This window comes from Setaria viridis, chromosome 1, assembly GCF_005286985.2.
Source record: "Setaria viridis chromosome 1, Setaria_viridis_v4.0, whole genome shotgun sequence".
Taxonomy (NCBI): Eukaryota; Viridiplantae; Streptophyta; class Magnoliopsida; order Poales; family Poaceae; genus Setaria; species Setaria viridis.
In genome coordinates, this window is record NC_048263.2 from 36,924,620 (window position 1) to 36,942,176 (window position 17,557).

Genomic DNA, 17,557 nt, shown 5'->3' on the forward strand with positions numbered 1-17,557 from the left:
TAACGAATGAACTTGCGGTAATTAAAAAGAATGGGAAGGAATGATACACTGCCAGTTCGATGGGCTCACTTACAACAGGATCATACAAAACCAAAATCAACCGATCCGTGGCAATAAAATCCACGAGGATAAGAGCATCCAACAGATCAATACTCCAAAATGATCAGGAAATGACAATCATCAGTAACCTATATATTTCTAATTTTCTATAAACAACTGAGGTTCTCTTGATACACACCGTCCATCCAAATCTTCTCTGGCGAGCTCTCTATTCTTTGATCCCAGACGTGTTCTTCCACTAGTATCTGAAGGGGATGAGAGCCTGGCAAGAACTTATGATGTTGATTGGTCATAGATAGATCAATCAACGTACTTAGTATCTCCCCCCACTCGGTGGTGCCGGTGGCAACCGGTTAGGTGTGCGTTTGCTGCCAGAGTTGGCATCCCCATTTTCATGGCGCCGACCACGACTGTCAGCACTTCTCGACCTTGTCTCATGCTGTGAACTGGAACGGTCAACAGAGCCGTTTGCTGCAGAAGCAAAGGCAGACTTCCAGTCCTCACCAGACTGGCCAGGCGACCGTGGGCTACTCTCTGCAAGTAAATTTATGTCCGCTCAAAGGTTAGGTTCCTGATTTTTGCTACCAAAAAGCAAAGGCAGAATGAATGGAAATTGTAACAAAATGGTCCTCATATTTACACCAAGCAATGTCGATCTGAGTATCCAACTAGTTGGCAGGACTTCTAGACAAAGTCAATGAAATTTACATGTGAACTCGTGAACTAAGTATAATACTAAATTATTTCAAGGTCATTATACTATACAATTCTGGATTCCAAAGAAAAAGGGTACTGCAAGCAGTGGCAAACCCATGTGTCATGGTGGTGCTGCAAGCAGTGGCAAATGAGTGTGCTCTATGATGCTTGGCCAGAGCAGCAGAGCTCCACGAGTTGCTCATAAGGAGGTTTGCCTGGATGCATAACCCTGCATTTAGGATGCTGGTCGTCTACATTTTTGTGTATCACAACTCGCAAGCCATTTTAATTTCTGTCAAGGCATATGCTGGGGTGTGTTCTGAGGGTATGTTAGGTATGTTAGGGCGGGGAGTTAACTCCCTATCCCTTGTACTTATTCCTTTCTTAATGAAATGATATGCAGCTCTCATGCGTGCAGGAAAAAAAGGACAAGGGTACTTGTTTGGCTAATGCACTGTACTTTATCATATATTACCTACTTACAGTAGCAATGGTTTTCCATCATGATTACGATCATAGACAATGCGGAGATTCATGCACATATTGTGGCAATAATTGATGGCAAAAAGGTGAAATATTTAATCCTAACCACCAGCTAACAAGGATGGCCCTGGAGAGTGCCTGCTCAACCCAGTAAAAAATTGGGAGAATGAATTTTGGTTAGGCATTTTCATAATTCCTGTCCATAGGGATGCTCCAAATAAGGGTGGCCAGAAAGATTTCGACAAAAATATTAGATAACAATAGCCATCACTCCATTAGCTTTAGTTATGCTGCTAATATAAGCATGTTCCCTGAACATACGAGAATAGTCATTCCAGCCACCAATCAAAATAGTGTAGTAGATTTGCCTCAGACATTTTCATAATGTTTAAAAATCAGTGCACAGTTATGCTTAACCAGGAAAACCGATGTGCAAATGGGCTCTAATTTGTGACTTGGTAGTATTGAGAATCAAGAATGAGCGACCTATTAACTTAATTTTGAACAAAAGGAAAGACTTAACTTCGAAGATATAAAACCATATTCCGTGTCAAATTAAGAAAAATCACGAATAGATATGTATCACATTGGTGAGCATAATGCAGAATTCGAAGTATAGCTAGCTTACCAGCTCCAGAACTATCATTTGCATACGTAGCTGCTCTATTATCATGGATGCTGAGCTGGCGAGTAAGCTTTGACAAGAGGGACGACTGTTTTTGGTACTTTTCACGCCTACGTTTAGCATTGTGGTCCTCTTGGAGTAGTTCTTCGATCTTTGCATTGCTTTGTGCACTACAAGTGAGAAAAATGGAACAGAATCAGCAAGAAACTATAAAAAATTGCAATGTCAAACATTTTCTTCTAAGTACTTTGAAATACTAGTAACACCTTCAACAGTCACCACACAGGAGTGTGAACTGTGAAGTGCAAAGGAAAAAAAAATGAGAAGTGCATGAACCGACTAGGGGATGGGTAGGGGTGACTATGGGGTCACTGTGATGGTCAAGGCCAAACCAACAAAGCAACAGTACTTTTCTAGTAACAATATTCCAGGAAAGGAAACATAATGAATGAAAGAATAAGTAAAAGTTGATTGCAATGTTAACAAACTTCTGCAATAACAAGTTTGCAAGTACCTCATGTCCAGAGGGACTAAGGGTTCATGGGACAAGATTGGTCAAGATACACAGTTAATTTCAGTTTTAAACAATCAAGCAAGTCTTAAACAAACAATGGCACATTATGAGTGACAAGGAGTGGCAAACAAATGATAAAGCAAGATGAGAAATATTAATATACTATGCCTGCATCTGAGTGGTGCATACTAGCTATAAGTGCAAGGATACCAAAGCCACAAGTGCGAGAAGCAATAGTACACATCAGTTTGCAGAACTCAAGCACAGATAAAGACGCTACTTCTACCATTTTCCTCATTTCTTCGAATCTTATGCAAAGCACCAACTGAAAGAATAATAACTAGACCTTCACATGGCCAGGAACCATAAAGAATATTTAGTTTGTTGTTCCATATAGACAGTACCTCTTCAATTTTTTAATATGGAATACAGTTTTCTAAAACTTTTTTGAAAGTATAAGGCATTCATGTTAATTTATTGATGTTTTCCAGGTTTTGTCCTCGTTCATTGTATATTCCCTGACCTGCATTCCTGATTAATATCCCACTAGCAGGCTGACTATTCTCTCTCATGTTTGTAAGGTAAATAGGGATAGAACCGTCAAAAAAAGGTAAATAGGGATAGCATGGCCATTATTTTTTCTTTCTTTTGGTTTCTTGGCCTTAATCTTTGAGCTCATCCAATGTCTTATATTTTGAACATAGTATATTAAAGGGAGAGCAAACCTTATGGAGCTGTACAACTGGTTTAGCATATCTTCTTTTGATTTCTCCACTTGGCAAAGTACAACAGCCTGATCATGCAAAAGACAATGAACATTACTCTACAAATCACAAGGTTCAAAGAATCGACTGAAACTACAAGTATTAACCTTTGGAACATTTGCTGCCAAACTGTTCAAAACAGCCTCAACATAACCACGAACTTCTTGAGACATCCATCGAAGTTCTTCTTCAGGATCGGCAGGCTTCCGGGCCATCGTATCCTTAAAGAAAAAAAAGAGAGAAGGTGTCATAGTGGTTGTAGAGCAAAGCAGTAATATGAAGTGATCTTGTCTTGGATAATTTAAATGACAAACATGATAAGGTGATAGCTTTAGGTAGAGTTGAGTCAATGGTGAAAAAGAACAATAGACTTCCTTTAGATAACAAGAAATGAGCATTATCCAGTTGGTGGATGGTCCAGAAGTGCCTCAACATCCCTTGGCCACAACTTGCGTTTGTGCTCAAGTGTGAAGATAGTTTTTTTTTAGCGTCCAAGTTTAGTCAGTTCAACTTGAAAGGTTTGCTGTCGGTTCAGCCAAAAGCTGGCTGGTTCAATTGTGGTTGCACAATTTCAATGACATTTGCATTGGCCATTTGCCCATTGTAATTTTTTTCCAGTTGGTCATGTCTTGTCTTTAATAATATAATGTCGAATGCTAAGATTCGCTTCATAAAAAAAATACAGGTACCAAGTCAGGCATCTGCTAGAGCTTACAAGGGATCCATCAGAACGACTGTGTCTCATAGAACCATCCTCAGGAGCATTTGGACCCTTAACAGAGCCACCTTTGCTTTGAATAACACCTTTTATCTTCTTAATCCATTCAACCTTGTCAGCCATACTCTCAGCCTTCAATATAACGGCACTGTGAGCTGCAAACATGAAATAAACATTTATAGCAAAAAGGACTGAAAAAGATAAACCTTTAAGACAAGCTATAACATATACGTGTACAGACCTTTTAAGACAGTTTTGTAGGCAACCCTATTGGTAATCTTAAAAACAAGACTTGGTCCTTTTTCTTGCCCATTTGCCTTCTTCGAATCCTTAGAACTCTTGGAAATTTCTTCCTCCTCTATCTCTTCCAAGTTACATTCCTAAATCAGACAGTAGATCATTTTGTTAAACAGATCGTACCACACTTCCCATAGCCGTGTACATGTTGCCTCTCAGTTCAGATATGAATTCCAACTTTCCATAACAGAAAAATTAAACTTTTAAAGTGTGGATGAGAAAGTATACTAACTGCTTTTCAAAATAAATGTAATTTTAAGATGTGTGCAATAAGCATATGAACTTTTGCTGCTAATATACACAAAAAGTATCAAGACTGGTTGTAGAAACTACAGTGCCTTTTGTCATAGAACTATTTCAGAAACTATATTTGGTACAAAGTGACTGTAAAAGGTTCGAATTGGGGAACATTTCAATGTCTAGAGTGGCATCTATCAAACAGTGATTGTACTATTCAGAGTATAAGTAGGATTGACATCTAAGCACACCTCCAAGACAATGACACCTCGAAAATGTCTCTCCTCTTGCTTCTTAGTGTATCCAAGCTGGACGGGGAAAAGGGTCAAAAGTGAATCATGTAAGCCATCTCAAATTAGAGAAGATATCAAATATCAGCAAAGAATGTTAAGAAAATTATTGAAAGATAGCATTCAGAATATTCAGCATTGGAGGGAATCACAAAGGAGATTTATTAACCTTCCCGCTCTTCTCATTTAGAACAAACCACCTCTTGCTCCATTCATTATTTTTTGCACTTTTCTTCAAAAGGTAACCTGGTGATAAAAGAAGAAACATGTCACCAAATAGAAGTATGACACCATATAATTGGAAAATAAAAAATCAAATTTTTGGCAAGTTACACCCATTACACTTAAATCTGAATGCATGCATTGTATACAAGTAGCAAAAGGTCACATAAGACTAAGAGTTCTGAACAAGTTAACAATAAACCAAACAGATTGAACTCTTATCAAAATGGTTCTTCCGTTCTAATGAACCAAATTTGATGAGGGGGCAGAATTTTAAAAAACTGAAGTGTTCTCAAAGAAAAAATGCACTGCCAAATTGCTATGAGAAAACATGACGTTATTCCACCCTATGGCACATTGTCATACCTGCAGTTATTTCGCCACCAGGCCCAGCAACCTGCAAATTTGGTCCCTCTTTTGTTTCCTTATCTTGCTGATTGAATTTATCCTTCATTGATTTTAGGCTACCGCCAGCTTCATCCGATCCTGTTTGGGGGCTTGAAGCCTAATACATGTGAGAAAGAATGTCAACAGGCAAGACAAAACTAATACCAAGAGTCTAGCAGTTCTTAAGTACATATATTTGTGCATCCTGAGAAAAGAGGGAGAAGTCATACCCTGTTCATCTTGGATTGGTCTGCATCTTGTCCTTTCTTAGACGATCTGCTATTTTTCAACTCATCCTCACGACGCTGTCTTTCCATTCTGCAAATATCAGGCAAAGATAAAGATGAGAAAAGATGCTATTTTACCACATGACACATTCACATGATCATAAAATTCTGTAAAGGCACCAGTTGAGAAAATCATCTATCCATTTCAACTAAGTGAACAGATTAGTTAATGAGAAACACACAAATGGAACTTGATGTATAAAAAAATCACTAGTGCAGCATTTCATTTCTCTAATTAGTTTACACAGTACGCAATGACATAAATCAGGCAGAACAGATTATTTGCTTAAGACTTGCATTAAAATAGAATGAATAAAATAAGCAAGCTAATTTGTTCGAAGAGTGATTGACCTTCTCTGTACTAATCGGATGAAGTGTTGTGGAGGAACAAAAGCTCGCTCCATATCAACAAGTGCAACCACCATCTTTTTTGCATCACTTTTGAAAGCATCTAATGCATTAGATGCAATTGCAATGACCTTGACAAAGGAATGTTGTGTTCAGAAATTAGCCTTAATACGAATCATAAACGCAAGTAGGAAAAAGGGTAAAGCTGGTTACAGCAAAAGAGCGAGTGATACCTCACGCTTGAATGGAGGGTATCTTCCTAGTCCTGGTGTAGCATTTGCAGCAGCGTTTACTATGTCTAACAAAACACGGTGTACCTAGTGTGTTGATTGACATAATAATTAGTTAGCATATCAGAAGGTAAAGTCAATGTGGAAGTACGGTAGTTTAAAGATGCAAAATATAACAGAACTGTCTTAAATTTATCTTCACCCAAAGACAAAGGAAAATCAGATACAGACCTCTTCAACACAGAGTCGTGATGGCTCCTTCGCCATTTCCAGAACTCCTTTTATTAAGGATTTTAAACCTTTCTCTGGAGATATCAAATAAGGTTGATAACCATCCGCTTCCAAGACAATCTATAATAGGAAGAGAATTTTATTCATCATAGGCCAAAAGAATTGCCAAATCTATAATTAAATATAGAGTAGCTAGCTTTTGAATTTACCCTCTTCACATTGTTCAAATCAAAATGCCTGTCCAGCGGAAGTTGTTTGATCCTATCTGGAAACTTGCCCTCAAAACTTGCAACAATTTTCCAACCAGACCCCTTTGAGTAGAAAAAGTACAACACTCTTGTGATCAGTTACTCCATTTGGTGAAAGCTTATATATAACCAGAAAATCACTAATGGGGATCATCACTAACCTCACCAGAAGTAATATGAGCGAGAAATTTATCTTCAAATTCTCGACACAGCTCTAGAGCAACTGCCCTGGTTCCTTCAGCACTTTGTACCATTGATTCCCCTAGCCTTGCAAGTTCATCTTGCACTATCTGGGATTTACCCTGAAGTCTGAAATTGGAGCAGGGTGTATGTAATTCAATCATTATGAGCTATTATGAACTCAATTGGTAGATAGAATGGGTGATTAATACAGGTTGCATAGGTCATTATTTCAGTGACTAACAGAATTCGAAAGGTGCTTTCAAGGTGATCATCAACTAGTAGTCAAGTGGAAGCTGTCTATGTATCTCCTTTTTCACATGGCATTCCTCTTAGCAGATTCGAATGTTGGTCCTGTAACTACAGATGCAGAAGTTGTTGCAGGACCACCTAGTTGCCGCATGTACATATTATGTGGATTTAACCAGAAGGTCAGTAGATAAGAGAACATTTGCAATCATAGAATCGTGGATGATTTGTCAGATGTGAAATACCTAGATCCTCAAAAGCTTTTTGTTGACTGACCGAAGAAAAGGCCTGAAGAATCTAAGCTAAATGGTAGCTAGGCCCATGTAAGCTAACCGCCGATGCCATTGCACAAATATAAAACACACATGATTCCTTTACATTAGCATAATCCAACGCCAATAAAACAAGTGCTATATCCTTTCCTATCAGTAAAGAAATGGTATCACTTTAAAAAAAAAGTAAAGAAAGGTATCTGAAATTCTTTCTATTTCAAGGACCAACATGGGAATTTCTAGACATCAAAAGGAGAGGATATGCCTTCAATTTCACATTTGCCACATCTATCATATCAATGGTTTGACAAGCATGGTCAGTAAACTTGAATGTCTAACAATTAACTTTTGTTCTTTATTTCCTATTGGTTATTCTTGGGTGGAGGGCACAAAGTTATTTTAAAAGTAAAATGCAGGATGATCAGCATAGGATGCATACCCGCTCAACAAGTTAGGTAGCCGAACTTTCATCCGTTTACGTATCTGCTTAGCAATGGTGTCCACGAGAGCAATTCTCCCCAGCTTACTCTGAGGTGCACCAGTTAGAATGGATTTAAGGGTTTCAGCCTCAGCTCGCCAAGCTGTTTCCAGTGAATTATCAGACCCAACTGACCCTGACTGAGCAGATGCAATTGCGACAGACTGTCCTATCAGAGCAACCCACTCAATATCAGCTGCTGCTCGTGGGGCACCCTTGTTAGACAAAATGGCCTGAACACAAGAAACAGTTTTTGCATCCGCAGCTGCTTGATCGATTTTGCTTAATACACCAATTGTTCTAGTTCCTACAGCAGTTAAACAAGACAAAATATCAATTGATATTGAGAGAGTGGCTATGATATTGTGGAGGAAATGATCAAATTAGAAGGACAGACCATCTGGATCAATATCCTTCGCTAGTCTAAGAGCTCTAGAAGATGCAACATCAGCAGCTTGCATTGCCGGTATCACAACAATCAATATCGCATCATTGTGTCCAGCATATTCACTGATCTGAAATGAGAAAGTAGTCGCCATTATGAAACATAACTGAGACAACATAATAAATGTAACCAGTAAACTAACAATCTTGTTGTGTGGTGCACGCGTAAACGTGTTTCTGTGAAGGTCAAACAACAAAAGACTCCTAATTGGGGAAACAATTAGTCAATTACAATCTTTTGGGGGCACTCAATCAGTGGCAGAGCTTGAGCCTGAGTTGAGCAGTCGCAGAATTTTAAGTTTTTGACGGATTGATCCCCACAGTTATTATTCTCTGTATCCAGTATCCATAAATCCAATAGTATTCCAATTCACATTAGTGAATACTGAATAATTAGACCACCAATTATTCTAGCGATCGCCTAAACCTTCATGACTAGTTGATGAGCAATAACATAAAACATTGCAAGAAGTACTCACTGTTGAATCATCCATAACTCGTTGGTCTATGCCAGGTAAATCAATCAATTTCAACGGAGGAGCTGGAAAAACAGAAACAAGAGATAATGCAATGTGAAACAAGAGCCCAGAGAAAACAGAACAAAGTAAACAGAAGCATCTAATGCACACCATGTATTACAATTGTCAGATATTGAGCTCATTCAGTGTAGGGTTCTAATCAAGTAGACCATTGCACTATCCTTCAATAAGTAATAACCGATTAGAAGAGCCTCACTGATCAAGCCTCGCTGATTAGAAATACCATTCCAGCATTAAATGGAACATACAAGGCAGAACACATCTATGTTCTAGAGCTAGAAGTTACACTCACTGATGTGTCTCTCCTTTAAAATATGATGGTTGTACCATTCCAGCATTATGTGGAACATACAACTACAGCTAGAAGAACAATTTGGAAACCTTCTCAATACTTAGCTACATTGCCCCCAACCCGTGCCCAATTATTCAGCTTGTTACTGGGTTAGCAACATTGCCCAGCTACTAGAGAAAGGTGCAATCTAACAACCAACCTGTACTTGTCCGCAGCTTAAGGTAAATTTCATCCGTTCGGCCTCTCCCGGATCCTTTGCTAAGCCTATCCTGCAGCGAATGCCGGAGTGCACCTGCAGGCCACATCACAAACCAAAAACCGCCACCAAACTCAGCAAAACGACCAACCGCGCCCATTGGTAGATCTGGCTGCGCGAGGCGAGATCTCACTCACTTGCCGACACCTGCTGCGACTTGCTGTCGATCTGCAGGACGATGGACTTGCTGCTGAGCCCCGGATCCCTCGCCAGGTCTACCACTATCGGCGCCCGCGTCGCCCCGTTCTCCCCTGTGGGCTGCAACACCACAGCAACCACCACCGGAGTATCATATAAGCGAATGCTCATGCTCAAAGCAGAAGAGAACGAGCTAAGCGTAACGCACTCACCAGTACGGGGTGGCCGATGAGGCTGTTCAGCACGGCCGACTTGCCAGCACCCTGCACGGAAACCGAGCAAATCGGAATGAGTCAGATCGAGCAGCGGGGGCTGCCAGGGGTTCCGAGCTCGCGTGGCGGGCACTTACGACGTTGCCGAGCGCGACGGCGTTGAGGAAGGTGGAGGGGCGGCGCGAGGCGGTCTCGTCGGAAGGGTCATCGTCGGCGAGGAGCGAAGCGGCCTGCCGCATGGACTCGGAGAGCTGGACGAGCTCGTCGATGGCCTCCATGGCTGCCGCCGACGACATGGCCGCAGGGATCTCGAGGACGGTCGGGGAGATCTCGGGGTGGTGGGCTTGGGGATTGGGGAGGTGCGGTGCGGGTGCGGAGAAATTGGAGGCGGACTCGTGGAATCCGCGAAGCGAGCCCGGGGGTGTTTTGAGAACCGAGACGGGCACAAGGGGTAGTCGTTGCCTGACTGCTTTTCAAGTGACGGGACCAGCGACTCACCGGCGCGGTGCGGTGCGGTGCGTTTGTTCGGGCACGCGCACGTCGGGTGTGGTTTCAGATCTGGCCGGCTCGGGAGCCGCTCAGCCGACGAGTTTGTAACGCTCAAGAGGCGGGTTGGGCGAAAAAAGGCTGGAGATACGCGCGGACAACGGCTGGCGAAGTGGTGATCCGCAGAACGGACTCGTCGGATCGCGAATATAAACCCGTGGACGCCCCACCTCTCATTCTCCCGCGCCAAGCATCATCGTGTTCTCCAATCCAAGGCGAAGGAAGGCAATGGCGGCGGCGAACGGCCCATCACCGGGGAGGTTGGCATCCGTTTACAGCGAGGTGCAGACGAGCCGCCTCCACCATGCGCTCCAGCTCCCCTCCGTCCTCTGCTCCCAATTCACCCTCGTCGACGGGCCGCCCAGCTCGGCTACCGGAAACCCGGGTAACGACGACATGCACCCCCTTGATCTCGCCTCGCTCCTCGTCCTCGATATTCCGATCGCGCTCGTTCTTGCCTTACGCTCGGTTTGATCTGATCCCCGCAGATGAGATCGCGAAGCTGTTCCCCAACCTGTTCGGGCAGCCGTCGGCGGCGCTGGTGCCGGCCAAGGAGGCTGTGGAGGGGAAACCGTTGAAGGTCGGTGTGGTACTCTCTGGCGGACAGGCACCCGGTGGACACAATGTGATCTGCGGTATCTTCGGTGAGGGCTCTTTGATCCGCTCTTAGGGCCATGAATCGTTCTAAGAACTGCGAGTGATAGCAGTACGAAGTCTCCATTTAGGGGCGTCCAATTTTGAACTGGTTAGAGAGTAGGACTGTACAATTGTTTGTAAATCAACATTTGTAGAGAGATCTCCACCTATTCCTTGCAAATATATATTAGTGTATCTCGTGGGATCATCTGTGCCATGGATGGGATTTTTGTTACGATATTTGGATTCTGAAACTAATATTAACTCATAAGTTCCAGCATAGACGAGTTATCTGAAGTAGCTTAAGAGCAAGTGTGCTGTTATTATGATATCTTCTCGCTAATGCATATGTCGGTTCAGATTTCTTGCAGCAACGTGCAAAGGGCAGCACAATGTATGGATTCAAGGGAGGCCCGGCAGGGGTGATGAACTGCAAGTATGTTGAACTCAACACCGATTTTGTCTACCCCTACAGAAACCAGGTTATCCACGCTTTCTTGATGATATCAGCTCAATGTTACACGCTTAATTGTGATCTAATACTATGATTTGTAAAGTCATTGTGTTAAGATTGAAAAGTATGTAGGTCACGTTCAGTTATATAGAATGTCAACAGCCTTCCACTATTTGGTACAACCATGCCTCTTTAGTTTGCTACATTGATGCGAAGCAACGCCTTGAAGATGTTAGGCGACATACCATTCTTGATCGCTAACTCAGTTTAAGTGCATTGGAATTGAAAAAGGGCTAAAGAGTTGTTTTCTTCTATTTCCAACAGGGTGGATTTGATATGATCTGCAGTGGGAGGGATAAGATTGAAACACCAGAGCAGGTACATCCCTTATGTCCATGTTTCATCGTACATATCTCTACCTAATATTAAATCGAATAACGCTTTTGCCAAAATTTTTCGTCCGTCCTAACAAGTGGGTCCCAATTGTCAGAGGGCTCCCGCGCCGCCCTGGCCCGACCTCGGCCCCGGCCGCCCGCGCCGCCCCGGCCCTGGCCCCAGCCCTGCTCGAGCCGCCTCGGCCGCGCCGCCCGCCTCGGCTGGGGGAGAGGGAGGAGGAGCCGGCCAGATCCGGCAGAGGAAAAGGAGAGGGAGGAGAGGAGGTAGGGGCCGAGCCGGCGTAGGAGAAGGAGAGAGAGAGATGGAGAGAGAGAGAGAGAGGAGAGGAGGTAGGGGAGAGGCCGAGGGCAACTTGCCAAAGTCCCGCGGGTCGAAGATGAAGACGGGGAGGAGGGAGGATGACGCCCCTGCCGCGGCGTGGAACGGCTCGTGGTCGAGGAGTCTGAGGTCGGTCTGGAACCAAACGAGCGTGCGGCGGCGGCTCGCGGCGACAGGCGCGCCGGAGGGGAAGGAGCGGGAGAGCCCCGGCGTGGAGGCGGGCAGCGGCGAGATGACGGAGGAGGTGGCGAAGTTGAGGTGGGTGGGGTGGCGGGATGGGGACTGCGCCCGAAGGGGTGGAGGCAGACGGCGAGCGTGGAGATTTGGGTGGGGAGGTGGATGGTGGACGGGATGGAGGCAAGTGTGTGTGTGTGGGGGGGGGGGGGTCGGCGCGCAGATGTTGAGGGAGAGTGAGAAGGATGCGAAGGGGAGGAGGCTGGGGTCCTTGCGCGTCTGGGCGCCGGCGTCGGAGGCTCCAACTCTACCTAATATTCTTCTGCCTCTTTTTTTTGTCCGGCTCGACCCTGGTCGCCCGTCCGCCATGGCCGCCCCGCCTAGCCACGCCCGAGCCACCTCGGTCGCGCCGCCCGGCCTGCGCCTGCCACCCGCCTCGGCTGGGGGAGAGGGAGGAGGAGCTGGGGGAGAGGGAGTGGGGGCCGGCCGGATCCGACGGAGGAGAAGGAGAGGGAGGAGAGAGGGAGCGAACTAGGGAAAACCGGCCCCTGCCCACGAGGAAAACCTCTGCTAGAAATTAAATAGGCAAGTAAAAACTCAAAAAAAATGCATGGAAAGGATTTGATGATCCTTTGACCTCTCCGAGAAGCACTCCTACCCTTTCGGATTATACGAGTAAAAATAATGAAACTCCATAGAGCATCCACCATCCCTGCCATACGTGGTAATGATCGTAGCCATACTTCCCTTTTGGTATCATGATAAAAAAATATTCTTAGTTTGCAAGGAACGTATATGTAAATATTTTTTTAAAAAATATTTCAAGCTATCTATTTAGTTTCCAAACTTTAGCAACCGTTTGTCACTTGAAAAAACATGACATTTATTAGGAGTCCAATATGTACTAGAGTAGAAAAAATACACATGAAGATAAAAATTATCGCATATTGAGCAGCGTTTATGCTGTGCTACTTGCACATAGAAATGGATCCGCATCTACCAACGCATATACGCTACATTCGAACAACAACAGTGTTTGCTAAGCCAGAATATATGTGAAATATGGTCGCTTTGTATGGTACAACATGGTTACATATTTTTTCTATAGCAACTCTCTTGCTTGAATAAAAAAGTTTTAATTTAATGAGTATTTGAGTTGAAGGAAATACTTAATTCAAAATTCTTTTGGTTTTCTATTTGTGCAGACATCCAATGAGTGCAATAAAATTTTAGTGATGAAAATAAAAAATATCATAAGTTTAAAAAACACAATTGATCTTTTACCGTAGCAATGCACGGGTATTTTGCTAGTGATTGTTAAAAGTCTTTTCTTTTTAATACTGAAGTACTTTTCAACTGTGGCCAAAATATCACCCTGCTGGTCGCTACATGAAACATCTTGGGATTGTCTAGTTTAAGCAAGCTGAAGATACAGCCAACAAACTTGAGTTGGATGGACTTGTTGTTATTGGAGGTGATGATTCAAATACTAATGCGTGCCTTATTGCGGAATACTTCAGGTTGGTGTCTAAGAATACAAATCATTTTGCTGCTCCATGTGTAAAACTCTTTGTTTGCTATGAAACAAGCTTTGTACTTAGGCTTCAAAACTTAAATGTTTTATGGCCTTTTTTATACATGCCACCTTGAATTATTATGTGATGGTCTTATTGTTTATGACAATTATGGTAGTTACATATGCTACTACTAGCATGCAATCATGACTAGTTCTATTGATGATTTTCTACTTCCTGGGCTCGTGGCAAGTACGTTTAGTAAAAATGAGACCCTTGCTTAGACAAAAGAATCCCTATGCAGGTCAAAGAACCTAAAGACTCGTGTTATTGGGTGTCCCAAGACTATTGATGGAGATCTAAAATGCAAGGAGGTCCCAACAAGTTTTGGATTTGATACTGCTTGCAAGGTACCATGTGTTTTTTGTATACACAAGTTTTTTTAGTCGGCATCAGATTTTGTAATACATTGTTAGTTACAGAATGCCTCCAGCCATCTTTCTACCCTCTCGTGTGACATAAATAAAACACAAACTGCTAACAAACATGTCATGTGAATGGATATTATGTTTTGCAGATTTACTCTGAAATGATTGGAAACGTGATGACTGATGCACGATCATCAGGGAAATACTACCACTGTAAGCTTCTACGCTTATATGGTTTTGTTATTTTGCATATATTGGTCTGATTTTATTTCCCAAAAGGAGCCTTAGCATAAAAATAAACAAATTAAGGTTTGCTTGTATTATCTACCGCATTAATTAGCTGTTACAGATCCATGGCATATGGATTTTAGGTTTACAAGCTTAATGTTTATTAGGATGTAGCTAAGGATATTTCTTCTAAAGTGTCGCTAAGCATTTTGAGCCATTTACTGGTTGAATTACTTTCTATTCATAGAGTACTAACAGAAACAAAATCAGAACAGTCTTTCTTCCAAGGATAATTAACTTGCATAACTGCATTGCTAAATGTCTGTCTTCTAACCAGTTATGGTTAACCATATTAACAATTGCTTGATATCTTATTGCAGTTGTAAGACTTATGGGACGTGCTGCTTCTCACATTACTCTGGAGTGTGCCTTACAAACACACCCAAACATTGCTCTTATTGGTGAAGAGGTCAATAGTCTTCTTTTGGAAATTTATTTTATGATGTGTGTTTCCTCTGATCTTTATTCAGTGCCTATTTCTATCTTAGCTATGATTTAAATGCACAGTGTGAATTATCCGGATGGTGCCTAAGTTAACGTTTGATTCATGTACCATTCAAGCAACTAGCATTTGTTTGGTTCCTAACCAAACTTATTACTCGCCCTCGTACATTACTTTCATAGATTTTTTTTCTGCCCAAACTTCTGTATTTATGTTTCTATGCTAAAGACATTTGTCTGTGATTTCAAACAGCTGACTAAATAACATAAGCAGGTTCATTTATTTTATAGAAATGCTTGCAATGGACTGTTTTTCTATTTTTGATATGATGTTTCTGTTTGATGCACAAAAATACCACTTTTCACCTTCATTCAGGTTGCTGAAAAGAAGCAGACCCTAAAAAATGTTACAGATTACATTACTGACATTGTCTGTAAGCGTGCTGAACTTGGCTACAATTACGGTGTCATCCTTATACCAGAGGGCCTGATTGATTTCATCCCAGAGGTAAACTAGCCCTCACTATTCACTAAATCTTTCTACAAAAGGACAGTTCTTTGTTCAGTTATGCTACAGATATCTCCTTGATCCCGAGACTTCACTGCAGTTGCTTTTCCGCATTGCACACGATTCCTCATTCTTTACCCTATTAATTGTATTTTTTCCCTTCGTTTTTCCAGGTTCAGAAACTTATCGCGGAGTTAAATGAAATTTTGGCACATGATACCGTTGATGAAGCAGGTGTATGGAAAAACAAACTTGAACCAGAATCCAAGAAACTGTTTGAATTTTTACCCCCATCCATCCAGGAGCAGCTTTTACTGGAAAGAGACCCACATGGAAATGTTCAAGTAAGACAGTTTTTCATTTTATCACCTGATACCTTGTCGCAAACTGACGCTGCTCTTTTATCTTGAAATCTGTTCCTGACATCCCATGATGTTGTCTTTTCAGGTTGCCAAAATTGAAACAGAAAAAATGCTTATTGCAATGGTTGAAACAGAATTAGAGAAAAGAAAAGCTGAAGGAAAGTACAAGGGAACTTTCATAGGCCAATCCCACTTCTTTGGGTGAGCCTACATTCCTGGCTTCATGTACGAGATATAAAGTCAGACATCATCTAATTATCTTCTCAACGTCATTTTTCAGGTACGAAGGAAGGTGTGGCTTTCCAACTAATTTTGATGCCAGCTATTGCTATGCTTTAGGTTATGGTGCAGGGGCTCTTCTCCAGTGTGGGAAGACAGGCCTGATATCTTCGGTATGTCAATCTAACTTCATAAGATATTGTTTGATTAATTTCTGATTCTTCTATTGCGCTAACTTTTTTGTATATGTGTCTGTGGTCATACATATTGAAAGGTTCAAACCCTACATGAATACACAATGTTATTCAAATTACATGTTATGAACACATGTTTGGCTCCATCTCATTTTCTATAATAATTTGACAGCTGTCATATGCAGTATATGATGGTGATTATCTGCTTCACTGCTTTTTTAAAAAAAGTTTAATGGTACGTCTCTATGTTTTGTCAACTCAGGTTAGTAACCTTGCTGCGCCTGTGACTGAATGGACTGTTGGGGGGACTGCATTGACATCACTAATGGATGTTGAGAGGAGACACGGTAATTTTCGACAGCCCATTATGCTCTCTTTACTTTATTTTTCTTTATGTTTATCTTCCTAGTTTCTTTGAAAAATCAAAAAAATTCTAATTATTTATTTGAAATTGAAGAATTGCTAGGTACTACAATGATTTGATATTATTATCTTTACCATATTTACTTTGTATCTTTGGTTACAATATATTATGTCGTTATTTCATTGTTGGAAGCATTTGTTCTTCTATCTCTGACTTCACGTTTCTACCAAAATTAAATAGGCAAATTCAAGCCAGTGATCAAGAAAGCAATGGTGGAACTTGACGGTAAGTAATTTACCTTCAGATTTCATTGTTAACGATTCCCCCAGAGTTAACTCATATCAATTACTAAATTACTATACCGTGAAATTCAGGAGCTCCATATAAGAAATTTTCATCCCTGCGAGATGAATGGGCTGTGAAGAACCGTTACATCAGCCCTGGTATGTAGCGGCGAAGTTTGCCAGTAGTGACAAATGCATTCATAGATCAATGAGCTAACAACCTAATACGATGAGCTTTCTCTTAACACAGGACCCATCCAGTTTATTGGCTCTGGAGCTGACGCTGTCAGTCACACCCTGCTGTTGGAACTTGGCGTTCATGCTTGAGAGATACGATGATGTCTTATGAGATCTATCTAGTTCTCTCCCCGTTTCGTTTTTCTTTCGCAATTTTGGTATAGAAGACCTGTTCCAGGGCTAGTTTACAGTCTCCATGTCATGGGAGATCGCTGAGCTGTGAATAAGAGGTTCTGAACGTGCTTAGTTCTGGTTAGTCCAATTTGTATCCAGAATGTTTTGGCTGACATAAGATCAGAACAGTGGATGTTATGTTGCAGAGTGATTGGAATATTGGATTACTGCTCTCTATTTGAATTTGATGTCTCTCCATGCTTTGCTGTTTGCCTGCCATGCGCTGATGTGCCAAAGGTTCTGCCGGCTTCGTTTGGAGGGTCTGCTGGCCGCTGATACTGCAAGTCTTGCAAGCTTGCTCTAACTTGTACGCAAAACCCACT

The 17,557-nt window shown here is 42.0% G+C and overlaps 2 protein-coding genes across 2 annotated transcripts; one reads left to right on the forward strand and one right to left on the reverse strand.

Annotated features, from left to right (window-relative positions):
• On the reverse strand, positions 1-10,139 carry LOC117837417 (dynamin-2A). The gene is made up of 22 exons (XM_034717039.2): positions 9,835-10,139; positions 9,698-9,748; positions 9,485-9,605; positions 9,291-9,383; positions 8,740-8,801; positions 8,214-8,331; positions 7,778-8,123; positions 6,799-6,946; positions 6,599-6,700; positions 6,390-6,509; positions 6,162-6,245; positions 5,932-6,059; positions 5,524-5,611; positions 5,273-5,411; positions 4,854-4,930; positions 4,646-4,702; positions 4,102-4,240; positions 3,858-4,015; positions 3,250-3,363; positions 3,104-3,171; positions 1,868-2,034; positions 1-594 (listed from the first exon to the last, which is right to left on the reverse strand). The coding sequence occupies exons 1-22, from the start codon at positions 9,991-9,993 to the stop codon at positions 374-376; spliced, it is 2,760 nt and encodes a 919-aa protein (XP_034572930.1). The 5' UTR covers positions 9,994-10,139; the 3' UTR covers positions 1-373.
• Positions 10,140-10,324: 185 nt separating this feature from the next.
• Positions 10,325-17,379, forward strand: LOC117837444 (pyrophosphate--fructose 6-phosphate 1-phosphotransferase subunit beta). Its single transcript, XM_034717073.2, has 16 exons — positions 10,325-10,628; positions 10,732-10,887; positions 11,240-11,361; positions 11,658-11,711; positions 13,635-13,741; positions 14,040-14,145; positions 14,313-14,376; positions 14,772-14,860; positions 15,269-15,400; positions 15,574-15,744; positions 15,848-15,963; positions 16,043-16,154; positions 16,438-16,522; positions 16,780-16,824; positions 16,914-16,982; positions 17,074-17,379. Exons 1-16 carry the CDS (start codon positions 10,472-10,474, stop codon positions 17,148-17,150), a joined length of 1,662 nt encoding a protein of 553 aa, XP_034572964.1. The 5' UTR covers positions 10,325-10,471; the 3' UTR covers positions 17,151-17,379.
• Positions 17,380-17,557: the final 178 nt, after the last annotated feature.